Source organism: Mesoplodon densirostris, chromosome 1, assembly GCF_025265405.1.
Source record: "Mesoplodon densirostris isolate mMesDen1 chromosome 1, mMesDen1 primary haplotype, whole genome shotgun sequence".
NCBI lineage: Eukaryota > Metazoa > Chordata > Mammalia > Artiodactyla > Ziphiidae > Mesoplodon > Mesoplodon densirostris.
In genome coordinates, this window is record NC_082661.1 from 66089733 (window position 1) to 66113916 (window position 24184).

General features: G+C 35.2%; 1 protein-coding gene across 2 annotated transcripts in view; it reads left to right on the top strand.

The window, feature by feature from the left end:
• Positions 1-24184, top strand: part of RAB28 (RAB28, member RAS oncogene family) — a 96899-nt gene that overhangs the window by 59785 nt on the left and 12930 nt on the right. For both annotated transcript variants that reach the window (XM_060086276.1, XM_060086364.1), the window contains exon 5: positions 20864-20967. In XM_060086276.1, the coding sequence (XP_059942259.1) occupies positions 20864-20967 (104 nt within the window). The remainder of the gene's footprint in view (positions 1-20863; positions 20968-24184) is intronic.

A 24184-nucleotide genomic window follows, 5' to 3' on the forward strand; every position in this document is an offset into this window, starting at 1 on the left:
CCTAACTGACATTTACAGTACATTTAATCTGACAAGGGCAGAATACACATTGCTTTCAGGTGCACATCGAACAAGAGACCATATTCTGGCCTATAAAAACAAATTTAAAAGAATTGAATATGTTCTCTGACAATAGTGGAATTAAACTAGAAATCAATAACATAAAGATATTTGTAATATCCCTATTATTTGGAAATTAAACAACCCACTTTTAAATAACCTACAAATCAATGAGGAAGTCACAAAAAATTAAATATTTTGAATTGAATAAAAATGAAGGCACTGCATATCAAAGTTTGTGGGAAGCAGCTAAAATAGTTGTTTAGAGAGAAATGTTTAGTGTTACTAAATGCTTATATTTGAAAAGAAAAAAATTCCCAAACTCAATGACCTAAGTCTTCACCTCAAGAAAATAGAAGATGAAAAGCAAATTAAACTTAACACAAGCAAAAGAAAGGAAAAAGTAAAGCTAAAAGTAGAAATAAAAGGTAATAGAGAAATCAGTGAAATCAAAAGCTGGTTCTTTGAAAACATCAATAAAATTGATAAACTTCTAGCCAAACTGACCATGAAAAAAGAGAGAAGATACAAATTACAATATCAGGAATAAAAGAGGGGAATTTACCACAAATCCTGTGGGTAGTTAAAAGGAGAATGGGGAATATAATGAAAAGTTTTACTTCCATAAGTTTGACAATTTAGATTAAATAAACAAATTCCTTTAAAAATACAAACTACCAGAGTTTACTAAAGAAGAAATAGATAACTTAATATTGCTATATTTATGAAAAAGACCCCCTAAATCCATAATTTAAAATGTTCCCACAAAGAAAACTACAGTCCCAGATGGTTTTATTGGTGAATTCTACCAGCCACGTATGGAAGAAATAATACCAATTGTATGTAAACCTTTTCAGAATACCAAAGAGGATGGAACACTTCTGAACTCATTTTATAACAGCAAGATTAATCTGATACTAAACCCAGGAAAAGACGATGTAAGAAAACTACAGACTAATATCCCTCATGAACATAGACACAAAAAACCTCCTTAACAAAATTTTAACAAATTGAATTTAGCAATATATAAAAAGGATACTATGTCATGACTGAGTGGGGTTTATCCTAGAAATGCAAGGCTGGTTCAAGTATTCAAAATCAGTTAATATAATTTGCTATATAAATAGGCTAAAGAAGAAAAGCCATATGATGATCTCAATAAATGCATAAAAAACATTGGATAAAATTTAACATCCATTCATGGTATTAAAAAAACAAACTCTGTACAAACTAGGAATGAAAAGTAACTTCTTCAACCTGATAAATGGCATCTATGAAAAACCTACAGTTAACATCATACTTGATAGCAAATGAGTGAATGCTTTCCTCCTGAGATCAGGTACAAGACAAGGATGTCCACTCTAACCACTCCTATTCAACATCATTTTTGAAGTCCTAGCTGTTGTAAAACTGGAAGAAAAAAGATATATAAGACCTTCCTTAAAAAGGAAGAGATAAAACTACCAAATTCTCAGGTGATATGAATAGCTATATCAAAAATCCCCATGTTGAGAAAAGTATACAATTTTAATATAAGCTATAAATATAAGACCCAAATAAAAGAGGACAACTCCCATGTTCAAGGATGCAAAGAGTCAATATTATAAAGAGCAGTTCATCTCAAATTGATATATTGATTCAGCATAATTTCAAAACCCAATGCTATCTGTGTGTGGTATTTAAGCAAAATGAGTCTGATATGTATATGGATAGATAAAAGGGCCAAGGATAGTTAACATGTTCCTGAATTACAAGGTCAGGAGCATTTGCTATGCCAGGGATCAAAAGTTTTTATAAATAGCTTGTAATAAAGACAATGAGGAAATCACTCAAGGAAATAGAATAGAGATGCTAGAAACAAACCCTCACATAAAGGTAGCTCTGTTATTATAATGTCAGTGGTATTGAAGATCTTCAAGAAAGAAGAGAATGTTTAATAAGTAGTCCTGGAATAGTTGTTTATTTTTATGGAGAAAAAGAAAATGGTGCCGATAATACTCCCATACACAGAAATCAGTTCCAAATGGATTAAAGACTGAAATGTAAATGGCACAGCTTTTTTAGAAGAAAAAAATGAAAGAATATCTTTCCTACCTTGGGATCTGGAAGGATTTTTTAAACAAGATGTAACTGCTAAATTTAAATGTTGAATATATCAACCATGTAAGATAAACACATTTGTTTCTATCAAGTGACATTAAGTAATTAAAAAAGATAAACCACAAACTGGGAGAAGGTGTGTGTAACCCAAATAACTAACAAAAGATTAGTATACTTTTACAAATCTACAAGAAAGGCAACTTAGTAGAAAAAGGGACATAAAACATGAACAGAAATTTCACAGAAGAAGGACCTACTTCCCAAAGACATGAAAGTAAGTGCAGTCTCATCACTAATCAAGGAAATGCAAAATAAGACCACAGGTAAGTAGCAGGATACAGAATTAATGCACAGAAATATCTTGCTTTCCTATACACTAACGACAAACTGAAAGAGAAATTAAGGAAACACTCCCATTTACCATTGCAACAAAAAGAATAAAATACCTAAGAATAAACCTACCTAAGGAGACAAAAGACCTGTATGCAGAAAACTATAAGACACTGATGAAAGAAAACAAAGATGACAAAAACAGATGGAGAGATACACCATGTTCTTGGATTGGAAGAATGAATATTGTGAAAATGACTATTCTACCCAAAGCAATCTGCAGATTCAGTGCAATCTCTATCAAATTACCAATGGCATTTTTCACAGAACTAGAACAAAAAATTTTACAATTTGTATGGAAACACAAAGGACCCCAATAGCCAAAGCAATCTTGAGAAAGAAAAATGGAGCTGGAGGAGTCAGGCTCCCGAACTTCCTGCTATACTACAAAGCTACAGTAATCAAGACAATATGATACTGGCACAAAAACAGAAATATAGGTCAATGGAACAGGATAGAAAGCCAAGAGATAAACCCACGCACCTATGGTCACCTTATTTTTGATAAAGGAGGGGAGAATATACAATGGAGAAAAGACAGCCTCTTCAATAAGTGGTGCTGGGAAAACTGGACAGCTACATGTAAAAGAGTGAAATTAGAACACTCCCTAACACCATACAGAAAAATAAACTCAAAATGGATTAAAGACCTAAATTGTAAGGCCAGACACTATAGAACTCTTAGAGGAAAACAGGGCAGAACACTCTGTGGCATAAATCACAGCAAGATCCTTTTTGACCCACCTCTTAGAGAAATGGAAATAAAAACAAAAATAAAGAAATGGGACCTAATGAAACTTAAAAACTTTTGCACTGCAAAGGAAACCATAACCAAGATGAAAAGACAACCCTCAGAATGGGAGAAAAGATTTGCAGAGGAAGCAACTGACTAAGGATTAATCTGCAGAATACACAAGCAGCTGATGCAGCTCAATATCAAAAAAAAAAAAAGCAACCCAATGCAGAAATGGGCAGAAGAACTAATTAGACATTTCTTCAAAGAAGATATACAGTCGCCAACAGACATATGAAAGGATGCTCAACATCACTAATCGTTAGAGAAATGCAAATCAGAACCACAGTGAGGTATCACCTCACACAGGTCAGAGTGGCCATCATCAAAAAATCTACAAACAATAATTGCTGGAGAGAGTTTGGAGAAAAGGGAACCCTCTTGCACTGTTGGTGGGAATGTAAATTAATACAGCCACTATGGAGAACAGTATGGAGGTTCCTTAAAAAACTAAAAATTGAACTACCATACAACCCAGCAATCCCACTACTGAGCATATACCCTGAGAAGACCATAATTCAAAAAGAGACATGTACCACAATGTTCATTGCAGCACTATTTACAATAGCCAGGACATGGAAGCAACCTAAGTGTCCATAAACAGATGAATGGATAAGGAAGATGTGGCACATATATACAATGGAATATTACTCAGCCATGAAAAGAAACGAAATCAAGTTGTTTATAGTGAGGTGGATGGACCTAGAATCTGTCATACAGCATGAAGTAAGTCAGAAAGAGAAAAACATGGGCTTCCCTGGTGATACAGTGGTTGAGAATCCGCCTGCCAACACAGGACACAGGTTTGAGCCCTGGCCCAGGAAGATCCCACATGCTGCAGAGCAACTAAGCCCACGCGCCACAGCTACTGAGCCTGCACCTGCAAGCCACAACTACTAAGCCTGCATGCTACAGCTACTGAAGCCTGTGCGCCCAGAGCCCATGCTCTGCAACAAGAGAAGCCACCATGATGAGGAGCCCGCATACCTCAACAAAGAGTAGCACCCCCCCCCCGCAACTAGAAAAGCCCGTGCACAGTAACGGAGACCCAACACAGCCAAAAATAAATAAATAAAAGAAATAAATTTATTAAAAAAAACCCAAATACTGTTTGCTAACACATATATATGGAACCTAGAAAAAAAATGGTTCTGATGAACCTAGGGGCAGGACAGGATTAAAGATGCAGACGTAGAGAATGGACTTGAGGACATGGGGAAGGAGAACAAGAAGCTGGGATGAAGTGAGAGAGTGGCATTGACATATATACAGTAACAAGTGTAAAATGCATAGCTAGTGTGAAGCAGCCGTGTAGCACAGGGAGATCAGCTCGGTACTTTGTGACCACCTAGAGGGGTGGGGTAGGGAGGATGGGAGGGAGGCATAAGAGGGAAGAGATATGGGGATATATGTATATGTATAGCTGATTCACTTTTTATACAGCAGAAACTAACACACCATTGTAAAGCAATTATATGCCAATAAATATGTTTTAAAAAAAATAGACCACAGGTAAGTAATAAGGTATAAATCAAAAAAGCTAAGAAGTTACAGAGACATAATGTGAATACAGGAATTTATATTCACTGTGGATGGATTATAAATTGATAAACTACTTTGAAAATAATTTGGCATTCTGTAAGGTTGAACATTCATAGACCCTACAGTTCAACAGTTTTATATCTTTTTTTTTTTTTTTTTTTTTGCGGTATGCGGGCCTCTCACTGTTGTGGCCTCCCCCGTTGCGGAGCACAGGCTCCGGACGCGCAGGCTCCGGACGCGCAGGCTCAGCGGCCATGGCTCACGGGCCCAGCCGCTCCGCGGCATATGGGATCCTCCCAGACCGGGGCACGAACCCGTATCCCCTGCATCGGCAGGCGGACTCTCAACCACTTGCGCCACCAGGGAGGCCCAACAGTTTTATATCTTAAACAGACTTCTATACATATGTATCAGGCGGCATATACTAAGAGTAGTCATGGTGCTTCATTGTTGATTGGAGAAAAATTGTATAAATTGTGGTGTGTTCATACAAAGATATTTTATATGGCAGTGAAAGTGAATGATATTTTCCATTTGGGATGACATGCATGAAACAATGTCATGTGTGTCAGATTTGAGAATGCAGACTCTGGAGCTGGCCTGCCTGGGGTTTGAGTTCTGGCTCCACCCCTTGCTAGATGTGTATCCTTACAAAAGTCACTTATCCTCTCTATACTTTAGTTTTTTCATCTGTCAAATGATGGTTGTTGTGAGTATTAAACGATTTAATATGTGTAAAGTGCCTATAAAACAGTGTGGTGCTGGATAAATGTTAGCTATTCTTGTTACTCTGAATTGTATTGTTACTGGGCAGTTTTGTCTTTATTATTTACTTTTTGTTGTTATTTAAAATCATGTTTTATCATTCTGCCTCTCCCAGTGGATCTAGTTTATGGTCATTGAGGGCAATTAAAAAAGAGAGGAAAATATAAAAAATAATAGGGCTTCCCTGGTGGCGCAGTGGTTAAGAGTCCGCCTGCTGATGCAGGGCACATGGGTTCGTGCCCCAGTCTGGGAAGATCCCACATGCTGCGGAGCGGCTGGGCCCGTGAGCCATGGCCGCTGAGCCTGCGTGTCCGGAGCCTGTGCTCCGCAATGGGAGAGGCCACGTCAGTGAAAGGCCCGCATACCCAAAATAATAATAATAATAATAATAATAATAATAATAAATAACCATAATATAATTGCCAATTGAAGCCGTTCTTACTATAGCTTCTGTTCCTTCTACAATCCCAGGGTATACTGGTGTCTAGGGAAGACAAATACACTTCTTTTTTTTTTTTTTTTCTTTTTGCGGTATGCGGGCCTCTCACTGTTGTGGCCTCTCCCGTTGCGGAGCACAGGCTCCGGATGCGCAGGCCCAGCGGCCATGGCCCACGGGCCCAGCCGCTCCGCGGCATATGGGATCCTCCCAGACTGGGGCACGAACCCCTATCCCCTGCATCGGCAGGCGGATTCTCAACCACTGCGCCACCAGGGAGGCCCTACACTTCTTTTTTTCATACAAATCTATGTATGAAAGGCATAAGTGAACTGGGACCTTATTATACTATTTACTCATCTATCATGCAGACTTTGCAAATAAACCTCTGTTGTACTAAGCCAGTATGAAATTCTCTAATAAGAATTCCTGTGGAGACTGCCCAAAACATGAATCAAAATAAGAAACGTCAGTAAGCAATAAAAGTTATAGACAGTCACAAATATAGAAAGATTTACCTACCCCATGGTGTTACGTCCTCATTTAGATCTATTATTACATTTTATCCTGAAGTTAGAGGAGAGGTAGTTGGTCATTTTCTACCACCAGAGGGAATTTAGGTAATTAATGGTACTAAATCAGTTGAAATAATATGAATTTTTACATACTCTCCTTTTTGCCCTTTCGACACTGGCTGCTGTTGGTGTTGTTCTGGTGACTCTACAGAGTTAATGGTACTCATCATTATCCCCTAAGAATCCTTATAGGTTTGTTTGTAGATATGTATATAACTATACAATAGAAATACAATGAAAAGTGATTAGGTAAATCTTATAGCAATATAGAGAATATAAAAGTGTTGGAGAATTACTAGAAGCAAAAGTAATTAACAGATGAGGATCTGTTAGAGTCAGGTGATAAATAAAGAGAAAATCCACAAGATTCATGACATATATAGGTAGGTCAAAGGAGTATGATTTGATAATAAGGGGTTATTAGAGGTCCTTGGGAAAGATTATGAAAACCATGAATATTTTTATAACAGTGACCCTTCTTTATGATTATATGAAAAATTTGATTTAAAGAGAAGATTGTCATATTATTATTTTATTAGTAATTTTTAATATAGTGAGATATACACACAGAAAAGTATGTAAAGTTTATGTATAAAGAATAGATATTTCTAGGTCAGGAAATAGAGCATTGGCAAGCACGCCAGAGGCCAACCAGACACCTTTATCAACCCTCTCTCTACCTTTAGAGTTAACTACTATCCTTTGTCCTGATCTTTTCCTTGGTGTTCTTTTTAGTTTATCATCTGTGTATGCTTTACTAAGTAATAGTAAATTTTGTCATTTTAAAATTTCCTATGGGGACTTCCTTGGTGGCACAATGGTTAAGAATCTGCCTGCCAATGCAGGGGACATGGGTTTGATCCCTAGTCCGGAAAGATCCCACATGCCACAGAACAACTAAGCCTGTGCACCACAACTACTGAGCCTGTGCTCTAGAGCCCGCGAGCCACAGCTACTGAGCCTGTGTGCCACAACTACTGAAGCCTGCATGCCCTAGAGTCCTCGAGCCACAGCTGCTGAGCCCACGCACTGCAACTACTGAGCCCACATGCTGCAACTACTGAAGCCTGTGCACCTAGAGCCTGTGCTCCACAACGAGAAGCCACCACAATGAGAAGCCCACGTGCCACAACTAGAGAAATGCTGCGTGCAGCAACGAAGACCCAATGCAGCCAAAAATTAAAAATAAATAAACAAACAAAATTTCCTATGAATGCTATAATTTATGTGTATTCCTTAATGTCTTTCTTCGTTTGCTCAAAACATTTGGGATATTCATTCTTATTGTGGTGTGAGACTCTAACTCATTAATTTTTCAGTCCTGTATAGTGTTCCTGTAAAATGAAGGATATATATTATTTTAGACACCTTTGATATTTTGTATTTCTTTTAAGAGCCTAAAAATGTTTTTCTTTATTCAACAAGTACTTTTGAGTGGCTATTGTGTTATGTGCTTTTTCGTTTATTTGTTTTTGTTTTCAGCTGCTTATAACAGAAGAACCAAGTAAGTGCAGCTTAAATAATAATGAGCTTATTTTCTAAGTGTATTTGATTTCATAAAATCTTAATTTCTATGTAAAGCATCATGAAAAGGAAAATCCTAACCTGAGGGAAACAAATGTTGGAACAAATATAGCAAATGTCCTTCTTATAGAAAACACTTAAACACATTAACAAGATAAACACTGAAAACAAAATGGGAAAAGGAGGGAAGAAGCATTTCACGAAGCAATATAAAAAGTAGTATATAGGAAAAATGTTAAACTGCATTGAGGTTTTTAGATTTATAATAGAAATTAGTTTCTTTGATGACACCTTTTTTCTTTATGTGTTTGTGGAACCCAGTGATTTTCAGGCAGTTGTGTTTTTTTAAGAAGTTTGGTTTAAGAATCTACAAAGTCGAAGTCAAGTTCTGGTAATTTTTTATTTTCTTGCATTAGCAATTCTTCTAATACAGTATGATTTACTATGTCATCATAGAAAGACAGCATTAGAGAGTGTACATGGCAGGGTAAAATTAAACATATGCTCACAATCAAATTAATGTATTTCATCTGTCTTCAACTAATAACAATCTGTCATGTTATCTATCTGAGTAGGGGCATAAACAGTTTATTTTGTGTTTGGAGTAACTTCCTGGAGGTAGTTAATGTGACAAGTAGTTTGTTTGAATTGAGTATAACCAGATCAACACTCTAGATGTTTCCTTGATAACCTAAAAATTACTGTGAAAATCTGTACAAGTGCTATATTTGTATTTTGCTTCTTTAAGTTAGGCAGCAACGTATTTTACAGTAATTTCACAGAGAATATTCTGTTTTTGCCATATATGGACTAAGAAGCCTAAATAGTTTATACTTTTAATGCTTTCCATTGACAGGGTATAGACAATAATATAATAAATTAGCATCATAGAATACTTCCCTTTTTTAAAAAAATAGGAAGTAATACATTCTAGTTTGAATGAAAAAGTCATATTCATTATAGAATATATTCTTATAGCATGTTGAAAAGTGAATATTTAGGAAGACAGGAATATTGTAAACTCCTAGGCCAATATAAAAATAATATAGAAACTATCATAATGTTTTTCAGAATTTAAAAATTTTACTTAATTTAAAATTTTCTATTTAGTTTGATCAGTAGCTCTGATTATTATACATTTGATATATAGTTTTTAAGCTATTTATTACATTTGGTACTGTATATTGGAAGACTATTCTGTTCATTATACCAGTAATCCTATAAGTAGATAGAGTGGAGATCCTGAATATGGATGCCTAGATGCCAGTAAACAAATAGGACTTATAAAAAAAATAGGACTTAAAAAGAGATGTTGTCATGTACTTGGCTTATTAGCATTAGTGTGTGTATTTTAGAAGTCAAAATATATACATAATTTTAAGCACATGTAAATCAAATTTAATAAATTATTAAGGGTATTTTACTTGTCATGTGTGGGCTAATCATGATGGATCATTTTTAAACATTATGTAATTTCACAATTTGTATGTACAGCTGCAAGTACTTTGTAAAGGACTTTATGTAATCAAGTGCTAAGGCAGAGTATCTTATTTTATAATGCTGATGGGCTCAGTTTTATGATTTACTGTTATTAATAAATGCTTTTAAAGTACCAGTAAGCAATAACCAGGTATATAATAGTTTACTCTTTTATAATAATGAGCATTTAAAGTTTGTATGTCTTTATTCTTTTAATTAAAACTCTAAATAAAAGACCGTTAAGTGGTCATCCCCAAAGCTGATGTTCCTTCTTCTTTGTGAGACACTAACTGGATTTGGAACCAGATGGCTTGGTTCTAATTCTGGTGCTACAGGTGACTAGCAGTGGGACTTGGGGTAAGTCACTCTGAGCCTCAGGTTTTTTGTGTGTGAAGTTAGATTAATGCTTTACCTATTTGTCAAGACTGTTATGAGGGCCCAAAGTGTTATGTAAATTTTGAAACAGACTTTAAGTTGCTTCAGAAGTCTCCTAAAGTGGTTTCTTTGCATCTGTTTTACCCTTCTGGATTCTTTCTCCTCGTAGTAGCCAGAGTAATTTTTTTCAAAATGCAAAGATCACATTGTGCCCCTGCTTACAAGCCTTCAATGGCTTTGCATTGCTGTGTTTCAGTGATATCCTCTTGTTATTCTGCACATCCCCACTCTTGCTCATTATGTTTCTTTGTTTTCCTCAATTGCACTCAGTCATTTTCCTCTTCTAGATTGCATGCTAGTTGTTCCAGTGACAGAAACATTTTTCTCTTCCAACTTCCTCTTAACTTGGTTGGCTTATTCTCATCTTTCAGATCTCAGATCAAAGAGGTCTTTCAGAGCTACTGTATAAAGTTGTCATAATTTCTATCTTGTTTCCTGTGACTCTCTTACTCTCTACCTGCTCAACAACAATCCCCCCAACCCCCCGGCAATTTCTGATTATAATTGTTACATTGACTTGTTTATTTATGTGTTCACTTGTTTATCAGTCTTTCTCCCTCATGAATGTGAGAGTAAGGATAGTGTCTGTTCTCTAATTTATTGCTTATGCTTAGCAGAATACTTGACACATAATAAGTGTTTACATTTAATAAATGAATTTTAAGGTGTTATTTTACTTCTTTTGAAGAAGTACATGAACTTTTTTTTTTTTGGGAGGCTGTGATTTTTGCAACTACACAGTTAATCTGAATCATCTTTAGGTTGATTAATATGCAATGTAATGACTGTAATGACTTGGGAGAAAGAATAATCAGCTGCATGTGTATAAGTATAAAACTTGCCATCTTCTGTTTTTTAAGTTATGATATAGATAATGGCAACTATTTATGTATACAAGATGCCTGAACAGAAAAAAAATGTCATATTCCTGAAATCTATAGGAGTGCAACATTTTTTAACATTTGTAATTTTCTTTTGAATAGTGTCTGAATTTAGAAACAAAAGTTGTCACTGTGTAGTTAATGGAAGTGCTTTCAATCCAGCAGGGGAAAGTTGAAACCTTTCCAGTATATATCACCTGTAGGATTTCCTTCTTGTGCTTATATTTTTGCTCAGGTGGACTGAAATATGTGAGGTAAGCTGGGTGAAAACGGAATCGGTGTATAAGTTACCTACATGCATATGAACTTCTCATCATCCCATACAAGACCCTCATGCACATCCCTGCTGATTTCATCATCTCTTGGAAGCCAGGTTCTTTCAGATGCTTTTGCACACATTCTTTTGGCAAAGAATGTCCATCTACCCTGTCTCCAAGGTTGTCTGCCTAACTTTTCCTCATCCTTCAGGAGTTAGCTGAAGCATCATCTTCTCTGTGAGATCTTTCTTGACCCCCAAGCAGTTCTATAAATTTCCTTTCCCTTTTACTCCTGTTGTACCTTGTCTTATACAGACCACTGTTGTTCCTTGGTCTTAGAATTTCACTGTATAATATTTTTCTACATGTGCTCCTCTCAGCCTTCCTAGCAGTTAGCACTTAGAAGGCCCTGGATAAATAGTTCATGAATGAATAAATGGATAGACAAATGACAATAACACTAATACTTGTTGAGTATGTGCCAATCACATACTATGTTACCTTACTATGTTTCAGTCATTGTTCTGTGTGCTTTATATGTATTTAGTTATTTTATCTATTACAATAACATTATGAGGTACTATTATTGTCCCCATTTTATAGATGAGAAAACTGAGAGAGATTGATTGCTCAGGGTTCCACAAACAGTAACAAGGCATCAAGCCCAGGCATTTTGGCTCTGGAGATTGCATTCTTTACTACCATGTCCTACTTCCTTTCCAAATAAATGAGTGAATTATTGAGGAACCATTGTTTCTTCTGCATTTGCCATAATGCAGACAACTGAGAAATTCAGAAAAGTTATTTCTTGTATGAGACTAGAGTTTGTATATAAGCTACCACCCTAGATAGTAAAATACTAACAAAGATCATTTATTGGGATATGAAAAAATTGCTCTAATGACACTTTCTTTATGATGATATTTGACATAGTGTCATTTTTTATCAGAATCATGTATTGTTTATTAAACATCATTTACTTTCTATTACTCATCAAAATCTGTTTCTGTGTCCTAATATACAGGCCACTTTATCCTGAAAGTTATCCAAGTAAGTAAATTTTGAACCATCACATCAATTTAGGGAATTAATGTTCCATTGGAATCAGCAGGGCCAAATGAAGGATGAAAGTGACAGCTTTAGATTCAGAATTCTAATTTGTTGCTTCTAAATCAAAGTTTTATACCTCAATAAAACCAAAACAAAGTGTTTTAAGAGTATATCATACTAAAATATTTATGGATGAAATGATGTTTGATTTGCTTTAAAATAATCTAAGAGTAGGGATATGGATGGAACAAGATTGGTCATGACTTGATTATTGTTCAGGCATTTTATATTTTCCAGCAAAATGTATTAACAAAGGAGAATGCATTTTTGTTTTCATACTGTTTTCCATGTATTACTTGAGCCATTTAATGGTGGAAGAAAGAAAGTTTCTCCAGTGGTTTGTGTTTTGTTTGTTTTTATCTCCCTGGTAACTAAAAATGCAAATGCCTCTCAATTTATAATTGTTTAATGTAATTTTTAACTATTTAATTGAATATGACGTAACCAGAATCTCAGAGACAATTGTAATGCTTAGATTTTATTATCTTGCTAGTTATAACTTAATGTTATCATTTTTAATAACTCAAGACCCAGTATATACTCAGGGAGAGGTTTATTGTTAACAAGAAAGATAAAAATCTATATTATTTTATATTAGTTAAGGCAATCTATATTAGTTACGGTAATGCTAGATGCTATAAACAGACAGTCCCTAAAGTTTCAATATCTTAGCACAATAGAAATTTATTTCTTATTTACATAAAGACCAAAACCAGGTACTGCTTATCAGTGGCTCATCTCCCTTTCAGGAACCCAAACTCCTTCCATTTTCTGGAACTGCTATCTTCAACAGTTGGTTTCATGGGCTACCATGAAAAAGGATAGTAAGGACTACCATACATGGAAGGTTTTTGTGGGTCAAGCCTAGTAGTGTTGCATATCATTTATTCATTACTTTGGTCAGAAGTTAGTCTTATGGCCACAGCTAACTGCAAGTCATACTGGAAAATGTAGTATAGGTTATGAACAGCTATCCAGTCTGCTCATCTTATACTTATGTGTCTGTTCTACTCTTCTTTTTGTCAAAAATAGTGAAGGATCTGAGATTTTACCCTACTTAGAAACTAACAAGTTAGCCTGCTACTGCCATGGATACTGGCAGAAGACATGAGGCTCCTGGATCAGAGATAAAGGAATTTATTACTCCCAGCATAGCAAGTAGGATGAGCTCCATGTTTGTGTTGGTTCTGCTAGGACGGTGTGAGAGGACCCACACAGATGATCTGTATCTAGTGGTTGGTCTCACAGCTGAGGAATCCTGAACTTAGGAAACCTATCTCTTTTATAATGGTCTCCAAGTAAATCTCTGAACTTTGCTCTGGTGAGAGATATTATCTTTATTATACCAGATGACGAACAAACTTACACTTTATTCCTGAGGAAGACACTCTCTCTTTGTAAGTTGCCATACAAACATCCTTGAAAGAATAGTCCAAAACAAAATCTGTCATTCAAAAATTTTATTTTTCTCAACTTTAATTTTTACAAATTTATTAAAAATTTGAGTGTATTTTTCTTGCCATCTATTAATGCACATATATACATATATAGTATGTTTACAGAGTAGGAGTTTTATTATATGTAATTTTATACTCTTTAACATCCTGTACTATTGTGTATTTCACTTGATAGCCTTTCTCCAAGCTTTATTGAGATATAACTGGCATATAACATGATGTAAGTTTAAGGTATACAGTGCATTGATTTGATACACATATATTGCATAATGATTACTACCATCATCAACTCATATAATTAACATTTTTGTGGTGAGAACATTTAGGATTTACTCTCTTAGCAACTTTCAAGTATATAATACAGTATTGTTAACTGTAATCACTATGTGTACATTAGAATCGTAGAACTTATTCATCCTATAATTGGAAGTTTGTACCCTTTGACTCACATCTCATTTCCCCTAACCCTTAGCCCTTGATAACCACCATTCTACTCTCTGTTTCTGTGAGTTTGGCTTTTTTAGATTCCATATGTAAGTGATATCATACAGTACTTGTCTTTCTCTATCTGACTTAACATATTGCCCTTAGGTTGCATGCATGTTGTCACAAATGGAAGGATTTCCTTCTTTCTCATGGCTGAATAATATTCCATTGTTATATATGTGTATGTATCACATCTTCTTTATTCGTTCATCTGTTGACAGACACTTAGGTTGCTTCCGTGTCTTGGCTATTGTGAATAATGATGAAATAAATGTGGGAGTGCAGATATCTCATTGAGATTCTGTTTTTATTTCCTTTGGTTATATACCTAGAAGTAAGAGTGCTAGATCATATGGTAGTTCTGTTTTTAGTTTTTGAGGAAGCTTCATACTGATTTCCATAGTGGCTATACCATTTTACATTCCCACCCACAGTGCAAAAGTGTTCCCTTTTCTCCACATCCTTACCAACATTTGGTATCTCTTGTATTTTTCATGATAGTCATTCTAACAGGTGTGAGGTGGTAGTTCATTGTGGTTTTGATTTGCGTTTCCCTGATTATTAGTGATGTTGAGCATCTCTTCATGTACCTGTAGGCTATTTGTATGTCTTCTTCTGGAAAATATCTATTCAGTTCCTCTGCCCATTTTTAATTGAGTTGTTTGTTTCATACAACTATTGAGTTGTATGAATTCTTTATATATTTTGGATATTAATCTCTTATCAGGTATATGATTTGCAAATATTTTCTTCCATTCCATAGGTTGCCTTTTCATTTTGTTGATGGTTTTCTTTGTTGAAAGCTTTTTAATTTGGTGTGGTCCCACTGTTTATTTTTGATTATTTGCCTTTGTCTTTGGTATCAAATACAAAAAAATCATCCCCAAGACCTCACTTACTAGTCATGATTTGTTTGTTTGTTTGTTTGTTTGTTTTTTGGCCAGACCGTGCAGCTTGCAGAATCTTAGTTCTCCAACCAGGGATTGGACCCGGGCCATGGCAGTGAAAGTGCCGAGTCCTAACCACTGGACCGCCAGGGAATTCCCTTTAAGTTTGTAATTTTTAATGGCCAAAGAGTATTGTATTGTGGGGTTGTATCATAATTTAACTGTATTTCTATTCTGGGACATTTACATTGCTTCCAATATTTTTTATATTACAAATGACTGTGGTGAATATCTTAATTTATAATTCTTATTATACATCCCTAATGTGTTCCTCATGATAAACTCTTCCAAATTGTATTACTTGGTCATAGAGTAGAAATGTTTGTAAAGCTCAACACACATTTTTGAGTCGCTTTTCAGAAAGACACCGGGTGTCTTCTCTCTCTCTCTCTTTCTCTTTCTCTCTCTCTCTTTTTTCATTTTGAAAGGTGAACTCAGTACTTCATTTTTTTCAGTTGCATTTCTTTACATACTGAGATTGAATAATGTTTTCACAGGTTTATGTGAAACATTATAAAAGTCCTTTTAAGGTGGTCTAACGTTCTGTAAAATATTATTAGTTACATTTCTGAGAAAATGTTACTTCTTAGTGGATTGTTAATATTCCATGAATCCCTGAAATGCACTTTTGTTAGTATCTCTTCCTTGCTGTAAACCTAAATTATAAAATATGAAATACTGTAATTTGTATTTTTTAAGTTTATTAAACTAAAAATTGTACATATTACTCTTTCAAACAGCTTTCCAAGTTGTTATCAAAATTATTCTTGTTAGGCAAAGTTAATTGGATTTTCTTAAGACTACTATTTCACGTACCATGTGATTTTAAGAACATGGCAGATAGACTTAGTATCTTGATAACTTATTTTCTTTCCTTCCATTTTAATTTCCAGGTCAGGGTAAGTGAGCTAAGTGATTCTTTTTTTTTTTTTTTTTTTTTTGCACAGTTGGGTTTGACAGTGAAATATTTGGATTTTCCTGTCTGTCTAACACAGTCTTAGAGTTTTTTCATCTTCATGTTTTTTTTTTTTTTTTGCGGTACGCGGGCCTCTCACTGTTGTGGCCTCTCCCATTGCGGAGCACAGGCTCCAGACGCGCAGGCTCAGCGGCCATGGCTCACGAACCCAACCACTCCGCAGCATGTGGGATCTTCCCAGACCGGGGCATGAACCCGTGTCCCCTGCATCGGCAGGCGGACTCTCAACCACTGCGCCACCAGGGAAGCCCCATCTTCATGGTTTTTTATCCCCATTTATGTCAGCTACACAAGAAAGCCTTTGACATTGATGTAGTTGATTTACCTCCTGCATTCTTATCCTATACAGTTCTGTCCTTCACTTTTCAGACCCCAGTTTCTGTTCTTTCTTAACTTTTGAGATCCTTCCATTGGGCCTTCAGGAGCTTACAAATAAGGTATCGATAAAATTCTTGTACATATTCTCAACATCTTTCTTGACAAAAGTTTTCAAACTACTTCTGTCACTTAGCTCTCCCATAATGACAGTGCTGCTGTCCCCTGAAGCTCTTTCAAATGTTGACATCCCCTTCTATATCTACTTTATCACTAGTACTGGAGTAGTGGTAACTGGTAGTTACCTTCTTGTTTCATATTGCTCTTTCCAGAACATTCTCCTTCATCTTCCCTAAAAACCCTTAGATTTGAATATCAAGCCATATGATTATACCTACTCCTACTTATATTTGTTGGAGTTATCAGCAAACCCCTGAATCACTGCGTTGAATTTCTTAAAAGATTTTGGCTTTGGGTCACAGTCACTCCACAATTGCTATCATGATTCTTGGTAATTTTGGTACACATACAGATTATCCTTCTAATACTTTGGTCTCTCAGTTCCTTGAATTCTTCATCTGCCATAATCTTTCCACCCACCTACACTAACATAGTTGTTCTGAAGACCTAGTCAGTATTAGTTTCCATACCCTCTTCATAATATCAATTATCAGTTTCATGTATCCCAGTCTATTATTTCCTGTCTTTCCACTTCACATCCTTTGGTAACCCAATTCCAGTAATTTTTAAACCCACATAAGACCTTAACATCAGTTGATCTTACCAATTTTTCGTTTTCCTGAACCCCCCTCCTACCAACTTAAGTTCCATGGTCTATAAATATAATCACTCCCTTACATTTATTATCTTCAATTACTTGCCCTTCTTTTCAGTAATTGTACATGATGGAGAAAACCCCAGCTCTACTTAAATGCAAATCTTCATCTGCTCAGTACCTCCATCCATTGCAGCTGAGTGTACCTGGAACAAAACCTACAATATACTGTCTCATTTAAAATTCAAGTTAACTATCTTCAAGTGATTTCTCTTTATCTTGTTCATCCCATGTCAAATCCATTAGCATTTCTTATTCACTTTTTATTCCAAAAATATATTGAGAATTTGCCCCACTTTTTACCATCTCTGTTGCTCCTACTCTTGTCCAAACTACCATCTTCTCTTTCCTAGATTTTTATTATAGCCCCCTCGATGGCTTCTCTGCTTTACATTTGACTACAGTTTATTCTCATCACAACAGCCCGAACCTTTTTTTTTTTTTTTTTTTTTTTGCGGTACGCGGGCTTCTCACTGTTGTGGCCTCTCCCGTTGTGGAGCACAGGCTCCGGACGCGCAGGCTCAGCGGCCATGGCTCACGGGCCTAGCCACTCCGCGGCATGTGGGATCTTCCTGGACCGGGGCACGAACCCGTATCCCCTGCTTCGGCAGGTGGACTCTCAACCACTGCGCCACCAGGGAAGCCCCAGCCTGAACCTTTTAAAATGTAAGTCAGGTTACGTCTTTTTTTTCTTTTTCCTTACAACCCCCCAGTAGCTTCCCATCTCTCTTACAGTGACCTATATGGTTCCTGGCTTTTTAAACTTCATTTCCTGCTGTTTCCCTCTCTTGCTAACTCTTTTCAGCCACTCTGGCCTCCTGGCTTTTTTTTGAATCTACTAAGTGTAATCTTCCTTTAGGGCCTTTTTCACTGCAGTTCCCTCTGCTTGGAAGGATTTTCCCTGGATTTCCTTGTTCTTAGCTTTCTTAAGGTCTTTGACCTACCTGTTTGAAATAGTAATTCCTCTCATGTACCCTTTATTTATTTTTTTCATAAGATATATCAGCATTTGCCATACACTGTAATTTACTTGTTCGTCTCTTTTCATTAAAATGTCAGTTCATTGTATCTGCAGCCCCTAGGACAGTGCCTGGCCATAGTAGGCACTCAAATATTTGTTGAATGAATGAATGAATGATCAATAAAGTGGTTATCCATTGAAATTGTTAAGCATACTTTAAGCAGGGTGTAGTATGGTTGAGCTAAAAGAAGTTGCATGTTACAATGTTAATGCCTTTGTCCTTCAGTTGCTTAGATATTGGAAGTATATACACCAAAATGTTAACAGTAGTTGTCTCTAGTTAGTGGCATTTTTTATATCGTTTTCATAATTGTCGTTCAGAATGTTTGGGAAATGTTCACGTATTAATGCTATTAAGAGATTTTAATTCAATTTTCAAAAATACAATACAAGAACTAGCAAAATGATGTTGTTCACTGAAGGACACAAGGGAAATTAAATCATAGTAGTAAGATTGTTATCACATGTATGTTAGATGAATACTGGATAATAATTTTAAGGATGGTTTTAAAGATAGAAGAAATGAAAGAATTTACCAGTATCTCACTGTAATTTCATCTTCAGAATTTACATTTCTGCATTATTTAGAGTGAAGTACTCTAGTAACTAAGTCCTCTTAAATGTTGCTCACTAAATTCTAACACAATAGAGGAAAACTTCATACTCAAGCTCTGTGAGGGCTTTTCCTATATCTGCTGTCTAATTCTCAGAGACTTGGTTATTTAAAATAACTTTTATGATCCTTCATGGTCTTTTATGTTCATAATACTGGTGGTGATTTTTTTAGGACCTGGATTGTATCTTTTTCATCTTTGGGTTCTCACTGCCTACCACAGTGCTTGGTATATAATAGGTACTCAATAAATGTATATTGAATAATTTTTTATCAATTGATCAGTGATCGTATTAGTCTCTCATGGTTATCTTTGTTAGGAGAAAAACTTTTGCTTGGCTAGTAAATCCCCCAATGCTTATAGTAGTTTATCTATATAAGTAGTTGAGGAGTTGTGGGGCAGGGCTGAGGGGGAGGGAGAGAAGAAAAAAGGAAGAAAAGACACAATGATAGACTCTTCCATTAGAAAAGACAAATGCACATACATGTTGAATGACAGACTTTATTTTTTTTAACTGGACAGTAATTTCACTGGGGAACTTTCCTAGTGACATGATTTGTTCTTACTCTTGTTGAATTAGGAAAGTATTTTAACTTCAATATTATGATAAACTAGATGTATAAATGTCAGAGCTAATAGCTTAGTATTTTAGTCTTCTACAAATTGATGCCTGTGGTATCTGGACATTTTTTTGCCTCTTCTTGTAAATAAAGTCTCAGTGATGTTTAAGGAATAGCAACTTGTGGCCAGAAAAGAAAAAAGCTGCATGTTATCCAAGCTAAGCAATATAAATGGGGCTAAGGAATCCCCCACTAGATCAAAAATTTCCTAGAGAAAGATCTCTTGAGCTTACAAACTAAAGACCTTCAATGTAATTTTAAATAAAGCCTTTTATGTAGTATGAGAGCATTTTTTAGTTGATAATCAATTGCCACTATTATGTAGGCTTACTAGATTTGCAAATTTACAAGTTTTTACAAGTTGGTTGGGTCCCTTCCTCAGGAAATCAGTTTAAGTTTTTTTTTCCTATATTGACTCAAAGAGCCTAGTTGTCCTTAAATCCTGTGAATATATTTGCCTTATAATTTGACAGCATTGAGTGAACACCCTTATAGGGTCTGTAGTGTTGTAAAAAGAGAAACTGTTCAATAAAAGATCACATTTGAAAAAATTAGACTGTGCTGGATAAAACCAGTATTGGATATGAGTACTGTGCTTTGCTTTAAAGTACCTACAACTATTCAAGAAAATATATCCTGGCCCATTACTACTTTCAAAATGGATACTTTTAGTTTTGGAAAGCAAATGAGCTGTATCTTTGTGAAATTAAACCATGGCTGTAAATAAAGTAAATATACAATGAAATATTGGTATCTTTTAGCAGAATATTAGTCATGCATTTGTGTTAACATTAACGTTTATAGAGATTACAGGACTATTGTAATTATTAAAGTAATTAAACTATCAAACCAGATATGCTTGAGTAAGTGCATGTTGCAATTAATCACTATGTTTAAACACATTATACTAAGTAGATCTTTTTTGAGTATCATCAATGTGACTGGAGCTATATAGATAATAGGAATGATAGCCTTCAGTTTTTTGAGCACTTATCATGTGCTGGTCCTTATGCAGTAAACATGGATTAATTCTCAAAGAACTCTATATATGATAGATACATTTGTTATTTCCAGCTTTTAGATTTAGAGACTGAGGCATAAAGAGGTTGAAGAAATTGCCCAAAATTACACAGCTCATATCTAAGCTGGGGTACAGTACTGGAAAATAAGTCAAATTTAAACATGTTAAAAATGTATTGATTAACTAATATTGAATTTTGTTCTCTGTTTTTGTTCACTTTTCTAGTTGATTTGGAGCATATGCGAACAGTAAAACCTGAAAAACACTTAAGGTTTTGCCAGGAAAATGGTTTTAGTAGCCACTTTGTCTCAGCAAAGACAGGAGACTCTGTAAGTAAAATAATGAATACTGAATATTACAAGTGATGTTTTACTTTTACTTTCATAGGAAGTATACTTCTATTACTTAACTTTTGGAACAAATTAATTCCTGTTGAAGACATAAAATATCAGGTTAGATATAACATGTTTATTCTATTTATGTTCCTCTTATAATTCATTTAACATAATTTCATGGTTATTTTAGGGAATTAAAAAATACAAAAGTTAAAAAGAATATAAATCACTCATAATCTCAGCTCCAGAAATGACCATTCATAACCTCATATGATTCCTTCTAGACTTATTTTTCTGATGCTCACAAATATTAGTGCTTCTGCCACTAGTGCTAGTGGATTGCATTTACTGAGTGCCTACTTTATGATGGGCACTGTACTACTCTGATTATCTCTATTTAATTAAATTAATTTATTTTTTCATATTTGACTGGATGTTTGTTGTGTAAATCACCATAACCATTTAAACAAGAAACTTAGAATGATGTTAAAATATTTTTGAAATAGTCCAGAATATCTTCACATATAGTTCAGATTTATTTTCCAGCAATCCTAAGTGATTATCTCTATTTTATAGAATAGTCTTAGAGACGTTATGTAGTGGGGGTCCAGGGTGCACAGAATAAGTGGTGGATATAGGATTTGTAAACCTAAGGATTGACATTCCAGGGTTCACCATATTAATCATGCTAAATGTTTATTAAAAATAAAATTGAGATCATAATATAGAAATAATTTTTTTTTAATTTAATATACTTATCTGTAGAAAATTTTATGTTACTTAATATTACTAAATAGATTTAATAATCCATTAGAGTTAATAATCCATTAAATAAATGTTCAAAAATTTATCCAACCACGTCCCTATTGTTGGGTATATAGATTATTTCTAAGTTCAGTACATTGTAAAATTTTGCAAAATTTCTAATGTAAAATTTTGTCCATAAGCTGTGATGTTTTGATTATTTCCTTGGAAGGGAATTGAGACCTATTGCCAAATTACCACCAGGAAGCCTACGTTAATTTATACTACCACCAGCATTGTATGAGTGCCATATCACTGTACTCTTTTTAACATTCAGAATTTATTTATTTATTTTTAAATCTTTGTCAATTTGGTAGACAAGGAAAAAAAGGTATTTTGCTATTTAAATTTGAATTTCTTTGCTGTTGAGGTTGAAATTTTAAAAAAATTCATTACTTATTAATTTTCTGCTTATTATATGTTTATAATTTTCTATTGCTTTTTAAAATTTCCTATGACCATTTTTATGTTAGGGATAACAGCCATTTGTCATAATTTTTGCAAATATTTTCCACTGCCCAGGTGTTTGTTTGACCATTAATTTTCTTGACATTTTCAACCAAAGGAAGTTTGAATTTTTTTCTGTGGTTTAATCTTTTTGATGTTCTTCCTGTATGATTTCACTGATGGTTTTTATGCTTAGGGTAAATATTAAATATTATAAAGGGTATTTAATCTTTTGGGGGGATCAGACTCATCTAAAAATGTGACATTTTGGAACCCTTTCCCCTGGATAATGCAAACATGGGCACATACCCACATGTGTCATTTAAAAAATATATAATATCAATATTCCTTGATAAATCCATCCATGGATTAGGCTTTTACCCTCATGTATCTTCCTGGGGATCTTTTGTCATTTTAGAATTATTTTAACTTCCAGTATTTTAGCTTGCGTTTAACCACTTAGTATCTTTTGTGTACTTATGTTGAACCACCTGCAAAAATCCTCATTGTTTTCTTTTTAAATGCAACTTTGAAATGGTTTGTTCTTGTGAAGTCACTTTAAGACTTGCAGTCATCTCCAATCCCAGGTTACTTCCCTTCATTGCTTAGGGAGTTGAGCTCCTGGCTTACTGTACTTTCTCTAATACTACCTTTGTCATAATTCTTAGTGATTTCAGTATCTTTGTTTTCCACCCCACCTCAGCCACAAACTCCCATGCATTGTCATTTCAAATTACTGCAGCCCTTCTGTTATCTCATATTGCAATATCAGGCATCCTAATCACTGACCATCTTGTCTTTCTGGCTCACACCCTTGAATGCCCTAACCCAATCAGTCTGCAACCCCAGCAGGACCTACAAGACATTGATCCTAACACTTTTTCAATGTCCTCCTTTCATGTCCTCATTTTCCTTTCTTTGTAGCTTAATCTCATGGCCAATGAAATCATTACCATGCATATACTACCAAGTCCCTTTCTGCTCATTCACTTTATCTGATTCATCTGGATAAACCTTAACTAAGCCCCTGCCTTTATATGGTTACGCTCTTGTATTTGAACGTGGTCAGAGAAAAAAAACCCAGAGGCATTTTGGAGGTTTCACTTACATTTCACAATAGCTAACCTCAAGTGGGCCCTTAATGCTGCTCAGTAATTATGCATGTCCTTAGGTCATTATCTCTCCCCCTCACCTATACCACTGTTTCATAGCTTCTCTTCTCTCCTCAAATCTTCAAAACTTCCTTGTCCATTCTCTCAGCTGATGCCCTTTTTTCTTATTTTATAAAATATTTGCAACAAACAGAAGACAACTTTCACATAACTCCTGCCACCACATCTACCCCAACTCTCCTTCCCACCCCGTATCCCTTCCCATATCTTCTGTCTCCTCCAAGGTTACTATGGATGAATAATCTATACTCCTAGCTAGGGTCAACTCTCCACTGTGCATTAGTCCCATTTCTCTTTGCCTAGTAACAAACATTGCTTAGCAATTCTCACTCCTGCATCATTTTTTTTTCTATCTACTGGATTATTCTATCAGCACACAAAATATTATGACTTATCTTAAATACAAGAAAACTCTTGATCCCACATCTTTAGCTATTGCTTACTTCCCCCCCAGTTACCAGTGGAATGTTTTGAAAGAGTTGTCTCCAGTTCTCTCCTCCCAGTTTGTCTTGAGCAGTTCCAGTCAGACTTTTGCCCCCAATATTTCACCCCAAAATGCTCTTATTAAGGTCTACCAGTCACCTCCTTTTTGCTAAATTCAGTGGTCAGTTCTTAGTCCTTATCTTACTTGATTTAGTTGCAGCATATAAAATAGTTGATCACTCTCTGCTCTTTGAAATACCTTCTTCTCTTAGATTCTAGAGTACTACACCTCCTGGTTTCCCTCCTACCTTGCTAACTACTCTCTTAGTCGCCTTTGCTAATTTCTTATCTCTCCAACTTCTAAA